Source organism: Felis catus, chromosome B1, assembly GCF_018350175.1.
Source record: "Felis catus isolate Fca126 chromosome B1, F.catus_Fca126_mat1.0, whole genome shotgun sequence".
Lineage (NCBI taxonomy): Eukaryota > Metazoa > Chordata > Mammalia > Carnivora > Felidae > Felis > Felis catus.
The window spans coordinates 15,574,777-15,599,378 of NC_058371.1; the positions used below are offsets into that span (position 1 = coordinate 15,574,777).

The following is a 24,602-nucleotide window of genomic DNA, read 5'->3' on the forward strand; positions in this document are numbered from 1 at the left end:
CCTGTTTCAGATTCTGTGTCTCCCTCTCTCTCTCTGCTTCTCCCCCCACTTACGCTCTGTCTCCCTCTGTCTCAAAAATAAATAAGCATTAAAAAAAAAAAGGTATCATAATTTTTTTGCTCACAATAATTTTGGAAATTATTGTGCCATCATAAATGAGGAAACTAAGGTCTAGAAAGACTTAATTTTTATTCCAGGTCTTATAGTATTGGTAAAACATGGTCTAGTAATTCAGTTAACATTGTTTTTAAAGGAGAAAAGACTGTAATTCTAGTATGTTTTTGATTTAGCAGTGTCAACCAGGAAGTTACTAACAAAAGGGATAATATGGGCTTGTTCAACTGAACACTATTATGTATGTTTATAAAATCTTTTAATATTTTATTACATTAAATTACATTAAACTTGGTTTTTATTTGGGCCCAAAGTAGGCATTAACATTTATTGATTTAACTTTTTTCTTTTAGATGTTAATTGTAGATGACACATTTTATAACTTTAAATATATCTCAAAGGTGCCCAGGTGGCTTAGTCAGGTAAGTATCCAACTTGGTCTCAGGTCATGATCTCACAGTTCATAGGTTCCAGCTCCATTTCAGGTTCTGTGCTGACAGTGCAGAGTCTGCTTGGGATTCTCTCTCTCTTCCTCTCTCTGCCCCTCCCCCACTTATATTTTTTCTCTCTCTCTCCCCAAATAAATAGGTAAAACTTAAAATTAGAAAAAATTTATCTCAAAATGTTTTTGGTAGAGAATATCTGCCCAATTATGTTGAATCACTATATGTTTTTAAAATTTTTTGTGAAAAATGTTTGCAAATACTTTTTTTAAAAGCGTGTATTTATTTTGAGAGAGGAAAAAAAGCATGAGCAGGGGAGGGGCAGAGAGAGAGGGGAGAGCAAGAATCCCAAGCATGCTCTGTACTGTTAGTGCAGAGCCCAATGGAGCCTCACGGAGCCCCATGTAAGGCTCAAACTCATGAACTGTGAGATCATGACCTGAGCCAAAGTTGGACGCTTAACCGACTGAACCCCCCAGGTGCCCCACCCCACAAATATTTTTTAAAAAAAATCATATGTTAGCTTTCTTTTGGCTTTGCCTCCCCCCCCCCCCCCACCTTACTTAGGTTTGTTTGTTTATTTATTATGAAGTATAGTTGACATCTAATATTGGTTTCAGGGGTATAACACAGTGACTTGACATCTATATACATTATATAGGATCCATCAGAATGAGTCTAGTCACCGTATAAAGTTATTATAATATTAATGACTATTCCTATGAGTCTATTTTGGTTAGTTTTGTTTGTCTTGTTTTTTAGATTCCACAGGTAAGTGAAACCATGTGGAATTTGACTTTCCCTGTCTGACCTATTTCACTTAGCATAACACATGTGCTGGCAAATGGCAAAATTTTATTGTTTTTCATGGCTGAGTAATCATATTCTTTATGATTACATCTTCTTTATCCATTCATCTATCAGTGGACACTTAGATGTCTTCCATATCTTGGCTATTGTAAATAATGGTGCAGTAAATATAGGAGTGTGTACATCTTTTTAAATCAGTGTTTTTGTTTTCTTTGGGTAAATCCCCAGGAATGGAATTGGTGGATCATACGGTAGTTCTATTTTTTACTTTTTGAAAAATCTCATACTGTTTTCCAGAGAGGCTGCACCAATTTATGTTACCATCAACAGTGCAAAAGAGTCCCTTTTCTCTACATCCTTGCCAATACTTTTTATTTCTTGTCTTTTTGATACTAGCCATTCTGACTTGTGTGAGGTAATATCTTACTGTGGTTTTGATTTGCATTTCCCTGATGAGTGATGTTGAGCATTTTTTAATGTGTCTGTTGGCCATCTGGACATCTTCTTTGGAAAAATGTCACTCAAGTCCTCTGCACGTTTTTAAAATCAGTTTTGTTTTTTGGTGTTGAGTTGTTGGGGTTCTTTAGACATTTTGGCTATTAATTTCTTATTCGATACATCATTTATAAATGTCTTCTCCCATTCAGGAGATTGTCTTTTTGTTTTGTTGATTGTTTCCTTCTCTGTGCAAAAACTTTCTGGTTTGATGTAGTCCTTGTTGGTTAATTTTGCTTTTGTTACCCTTACCTGGGGAAACAGATCCAAAAACTAATGCTCAAATATCCTAGAGTTTACTGCCTATAGTTTCTTTGAGGAGTTTTTTGGTTTCAGGCATTACATTTAGTTCTTTAATCCATTTCGAGGTTATTTTTGTATACGATGAAAGAAAGTGAATTCTTTTGTGTGTAGCTAGCTATTCAGTTTTCCCAGCACTATTTATTGAACACAGTGTCTTTTATCCATTGTATATTCTTTCCTTCTTTGTTGTAGAATGATCATTTAATTGTGGGTTTATTTCTATGCTCTGTGTTCTGTTTCATTGATTTATGTGTGTACTTTTGTGCCAGTACCATACTACTTTGATTACTATAGCTTTGTAGTATAGTATGAAATCTGGCAGTGTGATACTTCCAGCTTTGTTCTTTTTTCTTAAGATTGATTTATTTATATGTGGTCTTTTGGTTCTATACGTCCTTATGACCGTTACTTGGAAGTCTTTATCAGGTAGATTGTTTATCTTTCTTTTGTTCGATGCTTTCTTTGAGGTTGTTTTTTTTTTCCCCTATTTGGAACATATTCTTTCTCATTTTTTCTGTGTTTATTTCTATGTATTTGGTAGTCTGCTCTGTTTCCTGGTCTTGAAGGTAGTATCCTTATGTAGAAGGCATCCTACTGGCCCCAGAAGCGAAATCTCTCCTGCTCACTAGAACCAGGTGCTCCAGGGGTGTCCCGTGTGTGGGTTGTATGTGCCCTTCTGTCGTGACAGGGCCCTGACTCCTGTCAGGGGCACTGGTGGGCAGGGCGGGTGGGAGGATCAACGGACCCAGTGGTGTGGCTATAGCTGCTGGGGACGTGCTTGTGGGTGGAGTTAGCCTCTGTTGTAGCTGGCTCTAGGGCTTGGCTGTGACTGCTGTGCATGTGCTGGTAGGTGGGGTTGACCCTTCCCCCTTCTCCTTGGGTAGGAGTTGCTTTACAGGGTTGTCAGTCCCGGCCTGGGCTTACCTGCTGGGTATAGCATGTGGGAAGCCACTTTGGAGGAGCACCTGATGGGGTGGGCAGGTTGGACGGGCTGAGTCCACAGGGTGATGCTGGGTCTCAATGAGTGGTACTAGCAAGGTGGAGAGAGAGTGTTTGGAAATTGTATCTGCCAGGGAACAAGAAAAATGATGCTTACTAGTGCTTCCATTCCCAGAGAAAGTTCCTCTTCTCCTCTTATACACACACTAAGATTAATACATCTCCTCCTGTGTGGACCAAGTGCTTTTTGTGTGTGTGTGTGTGTGTGTGTGTGTGTGTGTGTGTGTTTGTTTTTGAGAGAGAGAGAGAGAGAGCGCGCATGCACACAAGTCGGGAGGGGCAGAGAGAGAGAGGGGGAGACACAGAATCCAAAGCAGGCTCCAGGCTCTGAGCTGTCAGAGCCCTAGGTGGGGCTAGAACTCACAGACCACGAGGTCATGACCTGACCTGAAGTCAGAGGCTTAACCAATGAGCCACCCAGGTGCCCCTGGACCAAGTGCTTTTGAAATCTGTTATCTTTGTGCTGTGTCTTGGAGTAAGATTGCTCACAAGCCCTTTAAGAGTAGAGTCTTGGGGCACCTGGTGGCTCAGTTGGTTAAGTGACCGGCTCTTGATTTCAGCTCAGGTCTCGAGCTCATGGTTAGTGAGTTTGAGCCCCACCTTGAGCTCTGTGCTGATGGTTTGGAGCCTGCTTGGGATTCTCTCTCTCCCTCTCTCATTGCCCTTCCCTGCTCTCACGTGAGCACTATCTTTCTCTCTGTAAATAAACATTAAAAAAAAAAAAAAAACAGAGTCGAGTCTTGGTTTCCTAACCCTCCAGCTCTCCAGCTCTCCTGGAGTTCTCCTTTTCGAAGTCCTTCTCTGGTGGCTGGTCTTCCTGGTGCACATCTCCAGGGCAGGCAGGGCTGCTCTGTGTGGGCCTTGAACCCATGGCTACTCAGGGAAGACCTGTGCCTCGTGATGTCTCTTCCTCCTGTTGGTCACCGTGTTTAGGGCTTGGTTCCTGAGCCAACCTGGTCTTTGCCCCTCCTACCCTTATTTATGTGGCTTTTCCTTTATATCTTTAGCTCTGTTCTTCTAGGTCATCAGGCTGCTCTCAGAGGACCTGTTCTGTATTTAATTGCAGCCTTGGTGTGTCTGTGGAAGGAGTGAACTCAGGATCCTCCTACTCCATCATCCTTCTCTCCTAGCTTTGATGCAGAAGAAATGTACATTAGTCCCCCTTCCCCCAAAGAAACCAAACAAGAAGGATACTTTTCTTAAAATAACCATTAGACCCTTAAAAACAGATTCCAAAGTTTTATTTCATTGTATTTGGTAAATTATAACATGCGTAATTATTTTGAATTTAATTTTATTTTAAAATAATTCATAGATACTGATTTTTCCCTGATGTATGATACACTTTTAAATTCTCAGGTAAGCTTTATTACACAGCTATTGTATAGCTAAGAAGGAATTAAGATTCAGAGATTTTTACTGGCACTTTAATACAGCATACCATTAAGAAGTAGCACATTGTATTATGAACCAGAAATACCCTGAATTGAACCAACACTAGTGCAAATCCTGTTTGTAACATAGATTAATAAACACTGGTGTGGCAGAAATGGTGTAGGTATTTAAAATTTCTTCCTCCTAATTTTTTTTTTCAACGTTTTTATTTATTTTGGGGACAGAGAGAGACAGAGCATGAACGGGCGAGGGGCAGAGAGAGAGGGAGACACAGAATCGGAAACAGGCTCCAGGCTCTGAGCCGTCAGCCCAGAGCCCCATGCGGGGCTCGAACTCACGGACCGCGAGATCATGACCTGGCTGAAGTCGGACGCTTAACCAACTGCGCCACCCAGGCGCCCCACCTCCTAATTTTTTTAAATATTTATTTACATATTATTTTTTAATGTTTATGCTTGAGAGAGAGAGAAACAGAGTGTGAGTGGGGGAGGGGCTGAGAGAGAGGGAGACACAGAGTCTAAAGCAGGCCCCAGGCTCTGAGCTGTCAGCACTGAGCTGATGTGGACCTTGAACTCACAGACCGCGAGACCATGACCTGAGCCGAAGTTGAACTCCCAACCAACTGAGCCACCCAGGCGTCCCTCCTCCTAATTCTTTATATACTTTTATCCAACTTAGTCTTAAATAACTAATCTTCTACATCAGCAAAAGTTGGAAAAAATTGTAGAAATGTGAGCTTAGAATTATATAGCCTTTTTATTTAACATGTTTACTGTTTGGTAGAAAAGTTAGTAGGATTATTTTAGATAATATAACCTTCATTCATATTTACACTGAGATTAATTTCATTTATTGGTTACTTTGTATAATAACTGTGTATTCCAGTAAGTACTTTCCTCTTGAACCTCCGTGTAAAGAGGCATAAATTAGATTAGGTCCTGTCTTAACAGGTGGTTAAGAAATAACTGGCTAATGGTAACTAATGATAACCTATCACCCTTTGAGTCCATGACTTAACTGAAAAATTTTAGTAAGCCCCTTTTGCCAAATGGTATGAGCCCTGGTGCTAATGCATTTTATAAAACTACGCTGACAGGTAACATTGTTCAAATAGTCATATATTTTTAATTTGTGGATTTTGTAATTTTAATATTTAAATAAATATTTATTTAAAGTTTAACTTAGGAAAGTTAACTTTGATGATTAGGACTACTCTATTGTTGTTGTTTGACCCATGGAGTCATTCCATTTATTCTGTACAGCTCCAAAGTACGTAACTAGATTTTATTCACTTACCAAAATCTTTTCAGCCTCTGCTGTGTCAGTGCGTCCAGGCACTAGGAATACAGTGGTTTAGCCCATAGGACATGGTTTCTGCCTTCTTAGAATTTATAGCCTAATGGAGGATAGCAAATTAGGATAGGTTTAGTTGCCATAATAAAAAACTTAATGTGGCTTAGACAAGATAGAAATCTATTTCTCTCATGGAGTATCTGGATATGGCTCCATTGTTAAAGACTAGGCTTACTGCTTTTGCTGTTTCCTGAGATGTTGCCTATTTTACCTTGTCCAGATGGCTCACTACCACTGTCTGCTTTCTAACCAGTAGAAAAGGGTGAAGGGATGGGCATGCCCCTTGCCTGTAAGAGTATAACTTAGAAGTCGGGTACCTTCCCTCTGTTCACATCCCATTGGCCTGAACTGAGTCATGTGGCCACACACCTTACTGCAAGGGAGTCTGGGAAATGTAGTCTTTATTCTGATGGCCTTGTACCTAGGTAATGAGCGTTCTATTTCTACAGAAGGAGGAGAGAACAGATAGTGAGGGATAGCCTCTGTAACAGAGGAAACTGAAGTCAAAGTAATCACACAAGTTAAAATTGTAGCTGTGTAAGTACTACAAATGGAGACAGAATATGAAGGGGGAATTGATGTAAATAGGAAACTGAGGAAGTCTCTGAGAAAGTGAGAATATTGAAGAATACTATCAAAGAGGGTGGGAGGGGGGTAGCTATAATAATGCTCAAATAACATTAATAAAACTTATTGTATAACTATTAAGTGTCTAAGTGCTTGCCAGTTTATAAGCATTTTGCTAATGTCAGGATAACCATGCATGGTAGTTCTTAGTAACTTCATTTTGCAAATGAGGAGGCTGAGGTTTCAGGAGAAGTGACTCATTTTGTAGCTGCTTTTAAGCAGGTATATATGCCAGGCACTGGGCTAATTCTTTACTTTCATTTTGTCATTTACTCCTTACAACAATCCTCAAAGTTAGGTCTGATTATTATCCTATTTTGCAGTAGGAATGTAAGGTTTGGGCTTGACCAAAGTCACAGAGCTGGTAAGTGGCAAAGCCAGTACTCAAACCTATATCTTTCCGATTCCAAATCTTGTGCGCCTATCCTGCTTGCTGCCTTCTTATAATGCTTAACTGCCTTCAATATGAACAGCATCTGGGGGCATCTGGGTGGCTCAGTCGGTGAAGCATCCAACTTTGGCTCAGGTCATGATCTCATGGTTTGTAGGTTTGAGCCCCGCATTGGGACATGTGCTGACAGCTCAGAGCCTGCAGCCTGCTTGGAATTTTTGTCTCCCTTTCTCTCTGCCCCTCCCCTGTGTGTGCGGGCTCTTTCTCTCTCTCTCTCTCTCTCTCTCTCTCTCTCTCTCTCTCTCTCTCTCTCACAAATAAACATTAAATTTTTTTTTTTTTTTTTTTTTTTTAATATCAGCAGCATCTAGCCCCAGAGGGCTATGTCCTTGGATATAGATTTGGGCTCAATATGTGTGAGGAACTTCCTGAAAACTAAAACTATAAAAAAATAGAATTAGTGACTTTAAACTCATAGATGGGGGCGCCTGGGTGGCGCAGTCGGTTAAGCGTCCGACTTCAGCCAGGTCACTATCTCACGGTCCGTGAGTTTGAGCTCCATGTCGGGCTCTGGGCTGATGGCTCAGAGCCTGGAGCCTGTTTCCGATTTTGTGTCTCCCTCTCTCTCTGCCCCTCCCCCGTTCATGCTCTGTCTCTCTCTGTCCCAAAAATAAATAAAAAACGTTGAAAAAAAAATTAAAAAAAAAAAAAACTCATAGATGATATTTAAAGAGATGCTTAAAAAGAAATATTTTTACTGTGATTTTAGAGGAGATTAATATATAAGGTAAGTTGTTCGAATTTTATGAGGTCTTTACTCCCGAGAGCCTATGATTCTTTGAACATAAGTGTGTCATAATTTAAATACTATGTATATTTCTATACATCAGTAATTTGATGAAATTATTACACAGTAAGTATACAGATAATAAAATAAAAAAGATGAGTTTGAGTTGTATCACGGTATTTGAACTTTGCTCATGGAAAAATTTTAAAACAATTTGAAACATGAATTATTTTACTTGTATTTTTAGCATGTTTGTAAGGCACTTCAAGAACTATATAGGGTTAACTGTTCAGCCGAAGATGTTTTCAACTTGGATTCTAGCACCGAGGAAAAATTTAGCCGCCATCTAATATTTCAGCTCCATGATGTGGCATTTAAAGATAACATTCATGTTGGTAAGTACACCATTTTTTAAAAAGTCAAGGAATTCTATTAAAATTTCTTATTTTCCTTTACCTCTTAAAGTTTTGTAAATACTTGCCAGGTTTTAGGGTTCTTAACCTATCCTGAATAACGAAATGTGGCTTTTCACATCTTCAGGATCTCCTTTAGTTCTAGACCTACCTTCCTGTTTCAGACACATTTTAGACACATTAACCTCCTCAGGATATCCTTGGCATTAGTGCCTCTTGCTAGACATTTTGGGATGGCCGTCCGTTGCCTGGGACTGGTTTTTGCTACAACAGGAGTCCTTTCAGAACTTTTCTGGGTAATGCATTGGAGGCCTAATTCAGGTCTTATCCGTGATGCCTCAGATCTGTGTCTGTCCTTCACTTCAGCCTTGCCTTAGTCTTCGTTTTCGGTACATGAGGACGAGGCTGGGGCTCCGTCCGAAGAGGCTTTTTTATTGGTTGCTGCTCCAGGCGGACCCTCAAGATTGGGAAGGTGTCTACATATGGAAGCCTGAGAGTGCAAGGGGGGTGTGTGTCTGGGACTGGATGTTTAGAGACACAGGCCCAGGTATAAAATGAAGTCAGTCTATAGAGGAACAAATTAGGCAGGGGGAAACACTGAAAACCAAGGTCTGAATAGAAGCCCCAGTCCTGAGTGTTTATCAAAGCAGCAATAGAGCTAGTATTTCGAGGTCTAAATGGCAGTTGATTAACTGAAGTTCAGGTAATAGGTAATCTGTTTCAGAACTACAGGTGTCTGATAGTTTAGGGGCACCTAGAATAAAAGGCGTGAGCATAGTCACTCGAGGACTGGCATAGAAGTCAGGAATCTAACTCAGATTAGATCAAAGCTAGGTTATGGTGACCTCGTTTGCTATGTCTGAGGGGCTCCTATTATCTCCCCGTTTTCCGTTGCATAGTTGGACATTTCATCTCTTTCAGCCCTCAGGTATTAATAATTGTAGAATCTATCCTTGTCCCTCTGTTCACTTTGTCCGTAACCTTGGCGATCATCTACTGTCATGGCTTTGATGACCATCTGTGTGTTGATGACTCTTAAGTCTTCATCTTCAGCCAAGATTGTCCTCTTTGATGCCAGACCCTATAAAGCCAGCTGCCTATTAAACATTCCCTTGTAGATGTGTCACACCCATCATCACTAAACCGGACTCCTCATTTTTCTCCTAAATTTGCCCTTTCTCCTGTGATATATGTGCCAGTGAGTAGTATCTACCATCTACCCAACTACCCGAGTGGAAATGTTGGTGTCATCTTTGAGCTCTGTTTTCTCTCAGCATACTTACTTAGCGAGCTGGAGTGAGCTGATTCTACCACTTGGATGCTTCAGACCCTTCAAGGATTGCTCGATGCCATCAGGATGACTTCTAGATGTCTTCCTTTACACAGAGCCCCACTGTGCTCTAGCCTCCTCTCATACCACGTGACCCTTGTAGTGTAAACCCTGACCGTGTTTGGTTTTGTTGTAATGCAACTGCCTGACTTAAGCTTTGATTCCTGAGGCTCCCATTTCAAAGTGGCATCCATTTCAAAGACCGCTATCTCAATAGCACTCCCCAGACTGAGACGCTTTTGATTCAGAAATCTTGGTTGATTTCATTAACTGACATTTTGGGCCACTAGTTTTCTCTTCCTTGCTTTAAATTCCTGCTCTTTTATTTTTTACATTAAAAAAAAAATGTTTATTTATTTATTTGAGAGAGAGCATGTGTGAGCAGGGGAGATGCAGAGAGAGAAGGAGAGAGAGAATTCCTAAGCAGGCTCCGTGCTGTCAGTATGGAGCCTGACATGGGGCTTGATCCCACAAACCCTGAGATCAAGAACTGAGCCGAAATAGAAGGTTGGACATTTAACTGATTGAGCCACCCAGGAGCCCCTGCTCTTATACTTTATATTCACTAACAAGGTGTGAGCCTGGGAAACCCTAGGCCTCTGCCCCCAAGCCCAGTAAAAGCAGAAACCCCTTGTCTGTGCATGCTTTCTCCACCTTGCTGTGTGGCCCCAGGTGTCGTGGGCAATTTTCAGATCTTGAAAGTAATAGACCTTTATTTTTTTTCAAAGTTTCTTGATAGTTGTTACCGAAAGGCGTCTTGCAGTCGTAACAAGAACCCAAGCCCAGGCCAAGCACAACATTTGGTGTTGATGAAATGCTGAGACCGGCACAGAACAGCCCTTCTCACTCTGACCTTTACTTAGCTCCTGCGGGGGCCACATTTTCTCAAGTCCCTGTGCCTTTGCACATTTTGATGCTGCTGTCTGAAATGACATACTCCAATTATGTGGTCTCTTAAGACCCAGTGTAGATATCATCAGATGAGAAGCCATGCCTGTCACATCTCAAACGCTGAGACTCTGGGTTATAGACAGCCCAGTGCTTATCACATTCACCACTTCCTCATGTAATTTTCTGTCGTCTTTATGTTTCACTGAATGTTTCCTTAGGGCAGGGACTGCTTGTTTTTTTCTTTTTCTTTTTTTTAATTTATTTTGAGAGAGAGAGCGTTGCGCGCACACGCATGCACACAAGTGGGGGAGGGGCAGAGGAGAGAGAATCCCAAGCAGGCTCCAGCTGTCAGCTTGGGGCCCGATGTGGGGCTTGAACTCATGAACTGTGAGATCATGACCTGAGCAGAAACCAAGAGTTGGACACTTAACCTACTGAACCACCCAGGCGCCCCAAGGACTGTTTCTTATTCGCTATTTCCAGAGCTCATACATAATCATATCTTTGTCAATATTTGTAATCTAGTAGTAGCAGCCGCAGCAATAAAACAGAAGTAGGCATTTGATAAGTATTTGCCGAATGAAAAACTATTCAGTGGGCTCTACGGTCAGGGTGTGGGGGCAGAGCCTTCAGCAAGATATTTCCTTGATTTTCTGGACTCCTCAGTCTGCTCCATGGCTCCCAGCCACCAGGCTAAAAGTGGAGATTGGTTGCTAGGGAAGAAGGGAGAGTAGAAATTTGTCAGGTAATTAGCAGTTGCTGCTACAGATGTCTTCTGAAAGCAGATTGCCTTCAAGCTGGCTTTAAACCTGATTCCGTGGCATAAACTAAGTAAAAAGTGCTTTACTGTCAGAACAGCATACACAAAAGTGTGGAGGTACCTTGGGGGGCAGAGGGGGTCTGAAGCTCCTTTTCTCTAAAATTATGAACTGCCAGAACCAGAGATGCAAGGATGAAGAAATTAGTCCAAAATTTGCCCTTCATTTCCCATCCCTCCATGGATGTTTTGGTGACATTTCTAGTTCCTATCGTTAGCCTTTCGTAAAGTAGAATTAGAGTGAGTGTAAAAGAGCATAGAATGTTCGCAAAATGTGTAAATTTGATCTGCCTAAACTATACCTCTGCCAGCCTGACATAGGACCCGAAATTCCTATGATTGACACGTTCTTTTGAGTTATTCCCAGCCAGTAAAATTCCTGTCCCCATAGTGATGATGAGGGTGAGGGTGATAAGATTGGGGAAGGGAAGTAGAAAGCAGAGTAGTTGCTGGAAGCCTGTGTTGGAATTCACGCTGGTGATACTGTCCTTGTATCCTGGCCACGTTAGCTCCCTGCCAAAGGTTTTTAAAGGCCTACCTGGCCTGCTTAGCGCTCCCTTTGCAAGTCGTTCTAGAACCATGCCTTGCGTCAAGAAGATGTTATCTCACATTTCCAGGAACATTAACTTTATGTTTGTACTGCATTGTTGTTTTTTGATACATCGTGATTTCTTTTTACTCGGTGTTTACCCTTATTTGCCTCATTCCAGAGATAATCACATCTGTATATCATTGCAAGGATCAGATGCTTTTGCTTTCATTTTGATGTATAGCGTTTTATGAGATACTGGATTTGTTTCATTGAGTAGAGAGTAAATCATTAATTTGGAGAAAGAGAATTTTGAAGTCAGAGCATGTGTGTTACATGATTTCAGGGTAAATAAAGTGACAAACCCAGACAATACCAATATTAGAAATTAAATTTTTTTTCTTAAAACACTGCCTTTCTCCAGTATTCATATGCATGAAACACCTTAACCAAGTTATTGCTTGATTTTTATGGTATAAATAACATACAAGAGTTAAAGAAGTTCGAGATTTGCCATATCATCTTTTCTAGGTAGAGATAGGACCGCTAATGGTTAGAGCTCTTTGTGGCACCTGGGTGGCTCAGTCGGTTAAGCATCCGACTGTTGATTTCCGCTCAGGTCATGCTCTCCTGGTTCGTTGGATCAAGCCCCATGTTGGGCTCTGCACTGATAGCACAGAGCCTTCTTGGGATATTCTTTCTCTCCCTCCTTCCTTCTCTCTCTCTCTCTCTCAAAAAAAAAAACAAAACAAAACAAAACAAAAAACAACTTAAAAAAATAGAGCCCTTAGAGTAAGTATTGAAATCTATGTATTTAATTGCTTTCGATCTGGACTTTACTTATGATGCCACAGCCCGTCCAGTGACCAGTTATAGGGAGAAGCCGGAGGAGCAACGACTTTGGAACCGCTGGTTGCAAATGTCACGATTCTTAGGGCATATCATGACAGGTAAAGGAGAGAGCGTGAGCTCCAGAGAAGTTTGCTGACATCCTGACTCAAGGAGAGTGCGGCAGAGGTTCTCGTGGTATTTCTGGGCATTATCTTGGCAGCATTGTTTATGCATAAAAACCTTCCTTCCATTCTTTAATCCATCGACGGTCAAGATAAGTTCTACTCAATTTGTATTAGTAAAAGTGGTGCTGGGACACCTGGGTGGCTCAGTCAGTTAAGCGTCCGGCTTTGGCTCAGATCAGGATCTCATGGTTGGTGGGTTTGAGTGGGGGTTGGTGGGGTTGGGCTCTGCGCTGACAGCTCAGAGACTGAATAAACATTAAAAAAAAGTTTTTAAAAAAAGTGGTGCTTTCTTGGTGACAGCACGTTAGGCTCAGGCTCATGCTAGCAACGTCAACACATCTTCTCAAACTGACCTTCCCTTCTGAGATGATCTGTTTATTGTAAGTGACCCCACGCTACCCTGTCGGTGGGAATCGAAAAAGTAGAAGATTGCATAAAGAGGAAGGAAGTAACAAGAGAAGCACGTTACAGTTGGTAGTAACAACTCAGTTTTAAAACCAGAAGTAAAAAAAAAAGAAGGCTTACTGTATAAAATTGTCATGTGGAGATTTGTGCCTAGATCTTATACTTTGTGGAAAAGCAGAATTAATCATAATACTTTTTTTTTTTTTTTTTTTAGGTAATTTTGTGAGAAAAATATTGCAGCCTGCTTTTCACTTAATTGCCAGTGAAGACGATAGTATTTCAGAGAAAACGGGCCATGGGTTTTCCCATTTTTCTGAAACCCCAATTAAACAAGGAATTTCCTTTGGCAAAATGTCCCCAGATCAGGATGGAGGAGAGAGCTGGATGTTGAATTCAGAGGAACTGGAGAGGCTGGGGTCAGCTAAGCAAAGCAGTCCTGATCTTTCATTTTTAGTTGTGAGGAATAACACAGGAGAAAAGCAACTTTTTGTAGACCTGGGTAAGTAAAGCTGGCAGCTGTCCGTTGGACTGTCCCTTTGTACTCCTCTGAGAGACCAGTCGGTGCCCACGTGTCACTCTGCTTGGGATTCTTGCTACTGCCACTGCTCCATGGTGACTGTAGAATCACCAGCAGACTGTGATCAGTGAGCTAAGGTGCTGGAACTCTGCCTGGCTTCCATTCAGAGATCGTAGAGAGGCCCCGTGGGACAAAAGCCCCGGACCGGCCTGAGTTCCAAAAAGAAAATGGTTGTGGCTGCCGCTGCTTCTGAAACGTCTAGAGACTTGTGTCAGGAGAGTCTTAATAGGGGACAGTTGCCCCAGCACTCTCCAGCACCGGTGAGAAGTTTCATAAGATGATATCAACGTTAGAGCGCCTGGGTGGCTCAGTCAGTTAAGCGTCTGACTCTCGGTTTTGACTCTGGTCATGATCTCGCAGTTTCACGGGTTCGAGCCCTGCATCGGGCTCCACGCTGCCAGTGGGGAATCTGCTTGGGATTCTGTGGCTCCCTCTCTCTCTCTCTCTCTCTCTCTCTGTCCCTCCCCTACTTGCGCTGCCGTGTCTGTCTCTCTCAAAATAAGTAAATAAACTTAAAAAAAAAGTGAAAAACAGACACAATATAAAAATGGTACTTTTATGTGGCAAAATGAGGCGGTTGTTTTCTCCACCGAAGAGCTTTGCCGTTAGTGGCAGCGGCCATTTCTTCAGCCGCCTCACTGTGGTCAAACTAGCAGCTGCTTTAACTGTGCTGTCTCCTACCCTACTTGCTTCTGGTCGGTGAACCTGAAGGTGTATGAAGCACGGCGCGAGACTGTAGTCTGTTTAGGTGACACATAGGCCGATCCGGACCCATTCAGCCAGCTCCAGTCTGGTGAAAGAAGCCTCATTTAAAAAAAAAAAAATTTTTTTAATGTTGATTTATTTTTGAGAGACAGAGACAGAGTGCAAGCAGGGGAGGGGCCAAGAGAAAGGGAGCCCCAGAATCCGAAGCAGGCTCCAGGCTCTGAGCTATCAGCACAGAGCCCGACAGGGGGCCCAAACCCACCAGCTGGGAGATCATGACCTGAGCCCAAGTCGGACACTTGGGTGACTGAGCCACCCAAGCCTCATTTTTCTATTGTGGCCTCCGCTTGCGATTTGAAAGCCGTGAAGAGCACGTTTATGTGTTGCGTGTCAGAGCAACCGAGAGAGCTGCAGTGTCCACGGGCTGAGGGAAGTTAGGTTTAACTTGTAGGCAGGATTATCAAGGCAGCCAGGCCAAGAGGGGGGGCAGTGTCTTGATGCATTCCATATCTCTCTGGCTACCTTGACAGCGGAGCGCCCAAATTTGGAAATACAGTCAGATAAGGGCAATGCCCTGGTTCGGGTGTGAACAAGCACGAGTTAGGAGTAGAGGGGCATTCTTCCAAATGACAAGTTTTGTCTTGTTAGCAGACTGTTCTCTCCAGGTCGTGCTAGCATTGCAGTAAAATAGGGAGACTGCCGACAGGAAGTGACTCGGGGCGGGGCTGGGGGGTGGGGGTGCGGCATAGCTGATCTCTGTGCTCCACCTCTACCCCAGTAAAAGACACAAACAGAATACCCCAGTTTGTGACAGCCTTAAAAGTTAGTTTCCTGAACTAGCAAGGAAATTTCTGTGATCTGCTTGAAAGAAATATTTCAGGCCTCTGCCTAGAATTATTGATGCAGCAAAGAGGACATTCCTTAAGGCATCTTTTGAAAGGTCAGAGATGTAATAGTAAGTTTTTGAGGAAACTTTTTTATTGAAGTAAAACATTCAGAGCCACGAGTGATTGGTGAGTGCCCAGGTCAATGGATTATCACAAAATGAACATACCCTTGTCACCACACCACCCTAGGCAAGAAATAGAAGGTTACTGGGATTCCAGAACCTCCTCTATGTTTCTTCTAGGAAGTACCCTTCCTCCTCCCCACAGGTAACCAGTAATCCATCCTCTAACACTGTAGATTAGTTTTGCCTATTTCCGAACTTTTGAAAAAATGCTTGCTTATTTTGAGGGCGAGAACACGCTCGATAGGGGAGGGGCAGAGAGAGAGGGGCAGGGAAAGAATCCTGTGAGTGGGGGCTCGAACTCACGAACTGTGAGATCATGACCTGAGCCAAAATCAAGAGTCAGATGCTTAACTGACTGAGCTGCCCAGGCATCCCTGAAATTTTTATTATTGGAATCATAGTACTTATGGCTTGCCTTTTCACTCTTATTGGTGTCTTTGATGAACAAAAGTACCTTTAAATAGTGGTAGTCTGATTTATCAAATGTTTTCCTCTTAGTGCTTCTTGTATCTTGTTAAATCTTTTGCTATCTCCACTTATGAAGATATGCTCCTAGTTACCTTCTAGAAGACTTATATTTTTACCTTTTATACTTAGATCTACAATTCACTTGGAATGGATTTTTGCTTATCGTGTGAAGAGGAGTCAAGATTGTGTTTTTTCTTCCTGTATGAACATCTGTCTGTCTCAACACTATTTGTTGAAATAACTGTCCTTTACCTAAAAGGACATCTTTGTCATAAGTCAAGCGTCTATCTATGTCTGGTCTTTTTCTGGATTATGTTCTGCTCCATTGTTGTATTGATCTATTTTTGTGCCAGTACCACTACTATCTTAATGTTGCTTTTTTATTTATTTTTTAATTAAAAAAATTTTTTTATTAGAGTGTATGCTAGTGGAGGAGAGGAGGAGAGAGAGAATCTTAAGCAGGCTGCATGCTCAGCGCAGAGCCTGAGGTGGAGCTCGATCCCACAACCCTGGGATCATGACGTGAGCCAAAATCAAAAGTCAGATGGATGCTCAACTGACTGAACCACCCAGGTGCCCCTTAATGTGCCTTCTTAAAAAGTCTTGCTGTCCAGTAGAATAAGTCCACCATTTTTGTTCTTTGAAATTTCTTGGCTGTTCTTGACTGTTTGCACTTCCGTTTAAATTTTAAAATCGCTCTATCAGGTTACGTGCGCGCGCGCACACACACACACACACACAGCTAGAATTTTGATTTAGTTTGCATTGAGTCTATTGACCAACATTGACATTTTTACAATATTTAGTGTTCCGATTCATGAGCGTGGTTTGTCATTCCACTAACATTGATGTTCTCTAATTTCTCTCCGCGTTTTATAATTTTCTGAATAGAGAACTTGTACATCTTAGATTTATTCTAGATATTTGATTTTTTTTTTTTTTTTGCTTAAACAACAAACATTTATTTCTCACAGTAGCAAGATTGGGGTACCAGTGTGGGTGGCTTCTGGTGAAGGTCCTGTTCCTGGTGTACAGATCCCTGTCTTCTCATTGTAGCCTTCCATAGCGGAGAGAGAGCACTGCTTGATTTTTGGATGTCTCCCTTCTTTGAGATTTTGGCACTAGAAAACCTCACTGCCTTAGCAGGTCTTCAGTAGTTTCAAACTTTTTTTCCTAATGGATTTCCCCAGGTTTTCTATTTATTTACAATAGGAGGGTTACCCACAAATTGAACAGAATTCGATTTCTGTTTCTGGATGTGGCATTCCTCCAGGCCAACTCTACTTTATTTTAATTTATACATTGATTTTATTTTGTTTACAGCTGGTAGAAAATAATTCTTATTCTCATTTTTTGTTTACATGAAGGTGATTTTTTTTCACCCTCATTTTCCAGGTGTATTTTCCAGTTTCAGGTGTATAACATAATCTGATATTTGCACATATTGCAAATTGATTACCACAATAACTCTCATTAACCTCCATCACCATACATACAATAGAGTTGTTTTTCATATGATGGGAATTTCTAAGATGTACTCTCTTAGCAACTTTCAAATATGCAATATAGTGTTATTCACTATATTTGCCCTGCTGTACATTACATCCCCATGACTTATTTATAATTGAAGTTTGTGTCTTTAGACTCCCTTTATCCATTGGCCTACCCCTACCCCACCACTTCAAGCAACCATCAGTCTGTTCTCTGTATTTATTAGCTTTTTTTTTTTTAAACTTTTTAGATTCTGTATATAAGCAATATGGTATTTGTCCTTCCCTGTCTGACTTATTTCACTTAGCATAATGCCTTTGAGGTCCATCTATGTTGTTGCAAATGGCAGGATTTTTATTTTTTTTTAATGGTTAAATAATATTCCGTTTCATAGACGTGCAGACTGTTTCCATATCTTGGCTATTGTAGATAATGCTGCAGTGAACATGGTGACCACATATCTTTTTGAATTAGTTTTTATTTTCTTCAGATAAATACCCAGAAGTGGAATTACTGGATCATACGGCAGTTCTATTTTTAATGTTTTGAGGAACTTCCATACTGTTTCCCACAGTGGCTGCACCAATTTACATTCCCACCAACAGTGCATGAAGGTTCCCTTTTCTCCACAGCCTCACCAACACTTGTTATTTCTTGTCTTTTTGAGACCAGCCATTTTGACAGGTGTGAGGCGGTATCTCATTGTGGTTTTGATTTGCATTTCCCTGATATTAGGGATGTTGCACATCTGTTTATGTGGCCATCTGTGTGTCTTTTTATGGAGAAACATGGATTCAAATTCTGCCCACTTTATTTTATTATTTATTTAATTTCTTAATTATTTAAAATATAATTTATTGTCAAATTGGCTTCCATACAACACCCAGTGCTCATCCCAATGGGTGCCCTCCTCAATGCCCATCACCCACTTTCCCTCTCCCCCATCCCCCATCAACCCCCAGTTTATTCTCAGTTTTTAAGAGTCTCTTATGGTTTGCCTCCCTCCCTCTCTGTAACTTTTTTCCCCCCCTTCCCTTCCCCCATGGTCTTCTGTTAAATTTCTCAAGATCCACATATGAGTAAAAACATGAATCTGTCCTTCTCTGACTGACTTATTTCACTTAGCATAATACCCTCCAGTTCCATCCACGTTGCTGCACGTGGCCAGATTTCATTTCTTCCATTGCCAAGTAGTATTCCATTGGATATATAAGTCACATCTTTATCCAGTTGTCAGTTGATGGACATTTAGGCCCTTTCCACAATTTGGCTATTGTTGAAAGTGCTGCTGTAAACATTGGAGTACACGTGCCCCTATGCATCAGCACTCCTGTATCCCTTGGGTCAATTCCTAGCAGTGCTACTGCTGGGTCATAGGGTAGTTTTTTTGAGGAACCTCCACACTATTTTCCAGAGTGGCTGCACCAGTTTGCATTCCCACCAGCAGTGCAAGAGGGTTCCCGTTTCTCCACATCCTCGCCAGCATCTATAGTCTCCTGATTTGTTCATTTTAGCCACTCTGAAGGGCGTGAGGTGGTATCTCAGTGTGGTTTTGATTTGTATTTCCCTGAGGAGGAGGGACGGTGAGCATCTTTTCGTGTGTCTGTTGGCCATCTGGATGTCTTCTTTGGAAAAGTGTCTATTCATGTCTTCCCATTTCTTCGCAGGATTATTTGTTTTTCGGGTGTAGAGTTTGGTGAGTTCCTTATAGATTTTGGATACTAGCCCTTTATCTGATATGTCATTTGCAAATATCTTCATTTTTGCTTTTAATTCCCTTGCATTTGATTGTGATTGCATTGAATGTGTAGATTGCTTTGGGTAGTATTGGCATCCTAACAATATTTATTCTTCCAATCCACGAGCATGGAATGTTTTTCCATTTCTTTGTGTCTTCTTCAGTTTCCTTCATAAGCTTTCTATAGTTTTCAGCATACAGATCTTTTACATCTTTGGTTAGGTTTATTCCTGGGTATTTTATGGTTCTTTGTGCAGTTGCGAATGGGATCAGTTTCTTTATTTCTCTTTCTGTTGCTTCATTATTGGTGTATAAAAATGCAACCGATTTCTGTACATTGATTTTGTGCCCTGTACCTGTACATTGATTTTGACTTTGCTGAATTCATGTATCAGTTTTAGCAGACCTTTTGTGGTCTGTCGGGTTTTCCATGTGGAGTATCATGTTGTCTGCAAAAAGTGAAAGTTTAACTTCATCTTTGCCAATTTTGATGTCTTTTATTTCATTTTGTTGTCTGCTGATTCTAGGACTTCCAACACTATCTTAAATGACAGTGGTGACAGGACATCCCTGTCATGTTCCTGATCTCAGGAAGAAAGCCCTCTGTTTTTCCCCATTGAGGATGATATTAGCTGTGGGCTTTTCATAAATTGCTTTTATGGTGTTTAAGTATGTTCCTTCTATCCTGACTTTCTCGAGGGTTTTTATTAAGAAAGGATGCTATATTTTGTCAAATGCTTTTTCTGCATCTATTGACAGGATCATATGGTTCTTTTCTTTTGTTAATGTGATGTATTACATTGATTTGTGAATGCTGAACCAGCCTTGCAGCCTGGGAATGAATCCCACTTGATCATGGTGAATAATTCTTTTTATATGCTGTTGAATTAGATTTGCTAGTATCCTGTTGAGAATTTTTGCATTCATATTCATCAGGGATATTGGCCTGTAGTTCTCTCTTTTTGCTGGGTCTCTGGTTTGGGAATCAAAGTAATGCTGGCTTTATAGAATGAGTCCGGAAGTTTTCCTTCCATTTCTACTTTTTTGGAACAGCTTGAGAAGGATAGGTATTAACTCTGCTTTAAATGTCTGGTAGAATTCCTCAGGGAAGCCATCTGGTCCGGGACTCTTACTTGTTGGGAGATTCTTGATAACTGTTTCAATTTCTTCACTAGTTATGGGTCTGTTCAAATTTTCTGTTTCTTCTCATTTGAGTTTTGGTAGTGTGTGGGTGTTTAGGAATTTATCCATTTCTTCCAGGTTGTCCAGTTTGTTGGCATATAATTTTTCATAGTATTCCCTGATAATTGCTTGTATTTCTGAGGGACTGGTTGTAATAAATCCATTTTCATTTGTGATTTTATCTATTTGGGTCTTCTCTATTTTCTCTTCTAGAAGCCTGTCTGCCCACTTTTTAATTAGGTTTCCTTTTTCTCTTGAGTTGTAGGAGTTCTTTATATATCTTGGCTAGTAACATCTAATCAGATCTATAATTTGCAAGTATTTTTTCCCATTCAGCATGTAACCTTACTTTTGTTGCTGGTTTTCTTTCTCTGTAGAAACTTTTTACTTTGATGTAGTCCTGCTTATTTGTTTTTGCTTTTGTTGCCTTTGCTGTTGGTGTCAAATTTAAAACACCATCGCTGGGGTGCCTGGGTGGGTGGCTCGGTCAGTTGAACGTCCGACTCTTGATTTTGGCTCAGGTCATGATCCCAGGGTTGTGGGATTGAGTCCCACGCTGGGCTCTGTGCTGAGCATACAGCCTGCTTAAGATACATTCTCTCGCTCTTTCTCTCCCTCCCCCTCTCTTTCGCTCTCTCCTCCTCTGCCCCTCTCTCCTGCTCGAGTTCTCTGTTTCTCTCTAAAATAAAAAACGAAAACAAGTAAAAACAAACCACACCGTTGCCAAGATCCCAAACCACCGGTTTTCTAAGACTTTTGTGGTTTCAGGCCTTATATTCAAGTCTGTAATTCATTTCAAATTAATTTATGGATATGGTGTGAGAAAGTAGTACAGTTTTATTATTTTGCATGTGGCTTTCCAGTTGCCCATCTCATTTCATTGGAGAGACTGTTCTTTCTCTATTGTATATTCTTGGCTCCTTTGCTGTAAATTAAATGAACATATACATACATGGCTTTATTTTCTTGCTTTCTGTTGTGTTCCATTGATTTATGTGCCTGTTTTTATTGCTGATATCATACTGTTTTGGTAAGTATGGCAGTGTGATACACTTTGAAATCAGGAAACATGGTGCCTCCAGGTTTGTTCTCTGCCTGCGTTGCTTTGGCCATTCGGGATCTTTTGTAGTTCCATTCAAGTTTTAGAATTCTGTGTTCAGGTCTGTGAAAAGTGTCACTGAAATTTTGATAGGGTCGGCACCAAATCGTAAATTGCCCCAGGTATTATGGACATCTTCACGGTATTCTTCCAGTCTGTGAGCCTGGAATATCTTCCCATTTCTTTGTGTCCTCTTCAACTGCTTTCATGAGCGTTTAATACTTTTCAGAGTACAAGTCTTTCACCTCCTTGGTTACATTTATTCCTGGGTGTTTTACTCTTTCCAATGCAATTATAAATGGGATTGTTTCTTTTTTTTTTCTTTTTTTAATGGGATTGGTTCTCAATTTCTTTTCCCGATAGTTTGTTAGTGGTTGTACAGAAATGCAGCAGATTGCTTGCTATACAGTTGATTTTGTGTCCTGCAACTTGACTGATAATAGTTGTAACAATTTTTTTGGTGGAGTCTTTGGAATATTCTACATAATATGTTTCTATACATACACATCTGCAAATAGTGACAGTTTCACTTCTTCCTTTCCAATTTGGATGCCTTTTATTCATTTTCTTGCCTTCTTGCTCTGGCTAGGACATCTAATACCATGTTGGTAAAAGTGATGAGAGTGGGTGTTCTTATTCCTGATTTTAGAGGAAAAGCTTTCAGCTTTTCACCGCTGAGTGGGATGTTAACTATGGGTGTGTCATAAATAGACTTTATTATGTTGAAGTACGTTTCCTGTATACCCATTCTGTTGAGAGTTTTTATCATAGGTATAAAATACTTTGAGTATTTTATCATAAGTGATGTTGAATTTTGTCAGATGCTTTTTCTGTATCTATTGAGATTGTCATTTTTTTTGTTTGTTTTGCTTGTTTGTTTTACAAGAGAAATCTACACCTTTACCTGTTTACTTTTCAGTAAGTTTAAATCCTTGAGGGGTAGAGCATCACATGTATTCTGTGGCCAATGGCTTTAGCAGGAAGGTTGCTTTGGAATTTGCCACGAGCCATATGCCGCCATGTGTGTCCATGAGCATGAGTTACTTTTCTCCAGATTACTCTGGTTTTGTTCAGTTTGCCACCAGGAGTCATCGTGTTGTTCTTTGCTTTGTACACAAAGCCTAGATAGACTTCATTTCATCTAGAGCATAAACACCTTCACTTTTAAGAAGAGCTGTGTTCCAGAGACCCTCTGGCTCCGGAGACCTCGCTTACAGACAGCAAAAATGGCCTTGGATCACAGCCTTCTAGACGTATTTGTCTTTTTAGGAGTCCTGTTCCCAGCCAGACTCCACAGGTTCCAAGGTGGCGGAAAGAGCAAGATGATCATTTGGTTTTTATGAAGCCACTCTGCTTTTATGAAAGACCTACATTAGTATGATAATAGCTTTTTCCATAAGAGTGGAAATCCTCTTTGGAATCTTGCAGGTAGTGAAAACAGGTAGTAATATAGGTCTTTCATAAAAGCAAAGTGTTGTAATGTGAACTTTCAGAAAGTGGGGAGATACCTGTATTGTTGAATTTGGTTTGCTGTTACTTTGTTTTCTTGTTGATTTAGTTATTTTCTTGATGACTTTTATATCTGTGTTCATCAGGGATATTGACCTGTAATTTTCTTTCTTGTGCCCCTGTTTATTTTTGGTGTCATGGTAATGCTGGCTGTGTAAAGTGAGTTTGAAGTGTCTATTTTTGGGAATAATTTGAGAAGGGGAACATATTATTCTTTAAATGTTTGGTAGAATTTACCTTTAAATCTATCTGTTCCTGGGCTTTTGTTTGTTGGGAGGTTTTTGTTTACTGATTCACTTTCCTTACTAGTCATCAGGCTATTTTCGATTCATGATTCATCCTTGGAAGGTTATATATATTTTTTAAGTTTTTATTTTTTTAACGTTTATTTTTGAGAGAGAGAGAGAGAGCAAGCACGAGCATGAGCTGGGGAAGGGCAGAGAGAGAAAGAGACACAGGATCTGAAGCAGGCTCCAGACTCTAAGCTGTCAACACAGAGCCTGATGCGGGGCTCAAACCCAGAAGCTGAGATCATGACCTGACCCAAAGTTGGACACTTAACCGACTGAGCCACACAGGCGCCCTGGAAGATTATGTTTCTGGGAAGTTGTGCATTTCTCCCAGGTTTCCCAATTTGTTGGAGTGTAATTTCTCATAGTAGTTTGTTATGATCCTTTGTATTTCTGCAGTATCACTTGTAATTGTCCTCTTTCATTTCTGATCTTGTTTTAGTCCTCTTTTTTTCCTTGGTGAGTCTAGCTAAAGGTTTGTCCATTTCATTTATCTTTTAAAACAACCACCTCTTGCTTTCATTGATTTTTTTTTTTCCCTGTTGTTTTTTAAAGTCTCCATTTCATTTAGTTCTGCTTTGATCTTTATTATTTCCTTTCTTCTACTAACTTTGGGTTTATTTGCTGTTCCTTTCCTAGTTTCTTGAGAAATAAAGGTGTTTGAGATTTTTCTTTTTTCTTGATGTAGGTATTTGTCATTGTAAACTTCTCTCTCAGAATTGCTTTTTGCTGCATCTCATCGGTTTAGATTTGTTTTATTTATTTTTTTAATTTGGCTCAAGGTCTTTTGATTTCTTCTTTTTCAGTAGCATGTTGCTTACCCTCCATATGTTTGTAAATTTTCCCATTTTCTTCTTATAATTGATTTCTAATTTCACAGTATTGTGGTCAAAAAAGATGCTCAATGTGATTTCAATCTTAAATTTATTAGGACTTATTTTGTAGCCTATCATGTGATCTGTCCTGGAGAATGTTCCCTATGTACTTGAGAAGGATGTATTCTGTTGCTTTTGAATGGAATGTTCTATATATATTGTTATTCCCATCTGGTCTAACATGTCATTGAAGGTTGATGTTTTCTTATTAGTGATTTTCTGTCGGGATGATCTATCCATGGATATAAGTGGGGTACTAAAGTCCCCTGCTGTTATATTTCTATTTCTCCCTTTAGGTCTGTTAATCTTTGATTTACATTTTTTAGGTGCTTCTGCATTGGTGCCTAAATATTTGTAAATGTTCTATCCTGTTTTTGTATTGACCCTTTTATCGTTACGTAATGCCTTTCTTTGTCTCTTATGCAGTCTTTGTATTGAAGTCTTTGTGTTCTGTCTGACATAAGTATGGCTATCCCAGCTTTTGGCTTCCATTTGCATGCCACATCTTTTTCCATCCATTCCTTCACTTTCAGTCTGT

At 40.5% G+C, this 24,602-nt stretch overlaps 1 protein-coding gene across 9 annotated transcripts in view; it reads left to right on the top strand.

Annotated features, from left to right (window-relative positions):
- Positions 1-24,602, top strand: part of PRIMPOL (primase and DNA directed polymerase) — a 57,781-nt gene that overhangs the window by 14,620 nt on the left and 18,559 nt on the right. For 8 of the 9 annotated variants that reach the window (XM_019828256.3, XM_019828254.3, XM_019828255.3 and 5 more), the window contains 2 exons: positions 7,965-8,112; positions 13,333-13,617. In XM_019828256.3, coding sequence (XP_019683815.2) covers positions 7,965-8,112; positions 13,333-13,617 — 433 coding nt within the window. The remainder of the gene's footprint in view (positions 1-7,964; positions 8,113-13,332; positions 13,618-24,602) is intronic. The other variant, XM_045055214.1, reaches the window with a different exon arrangement.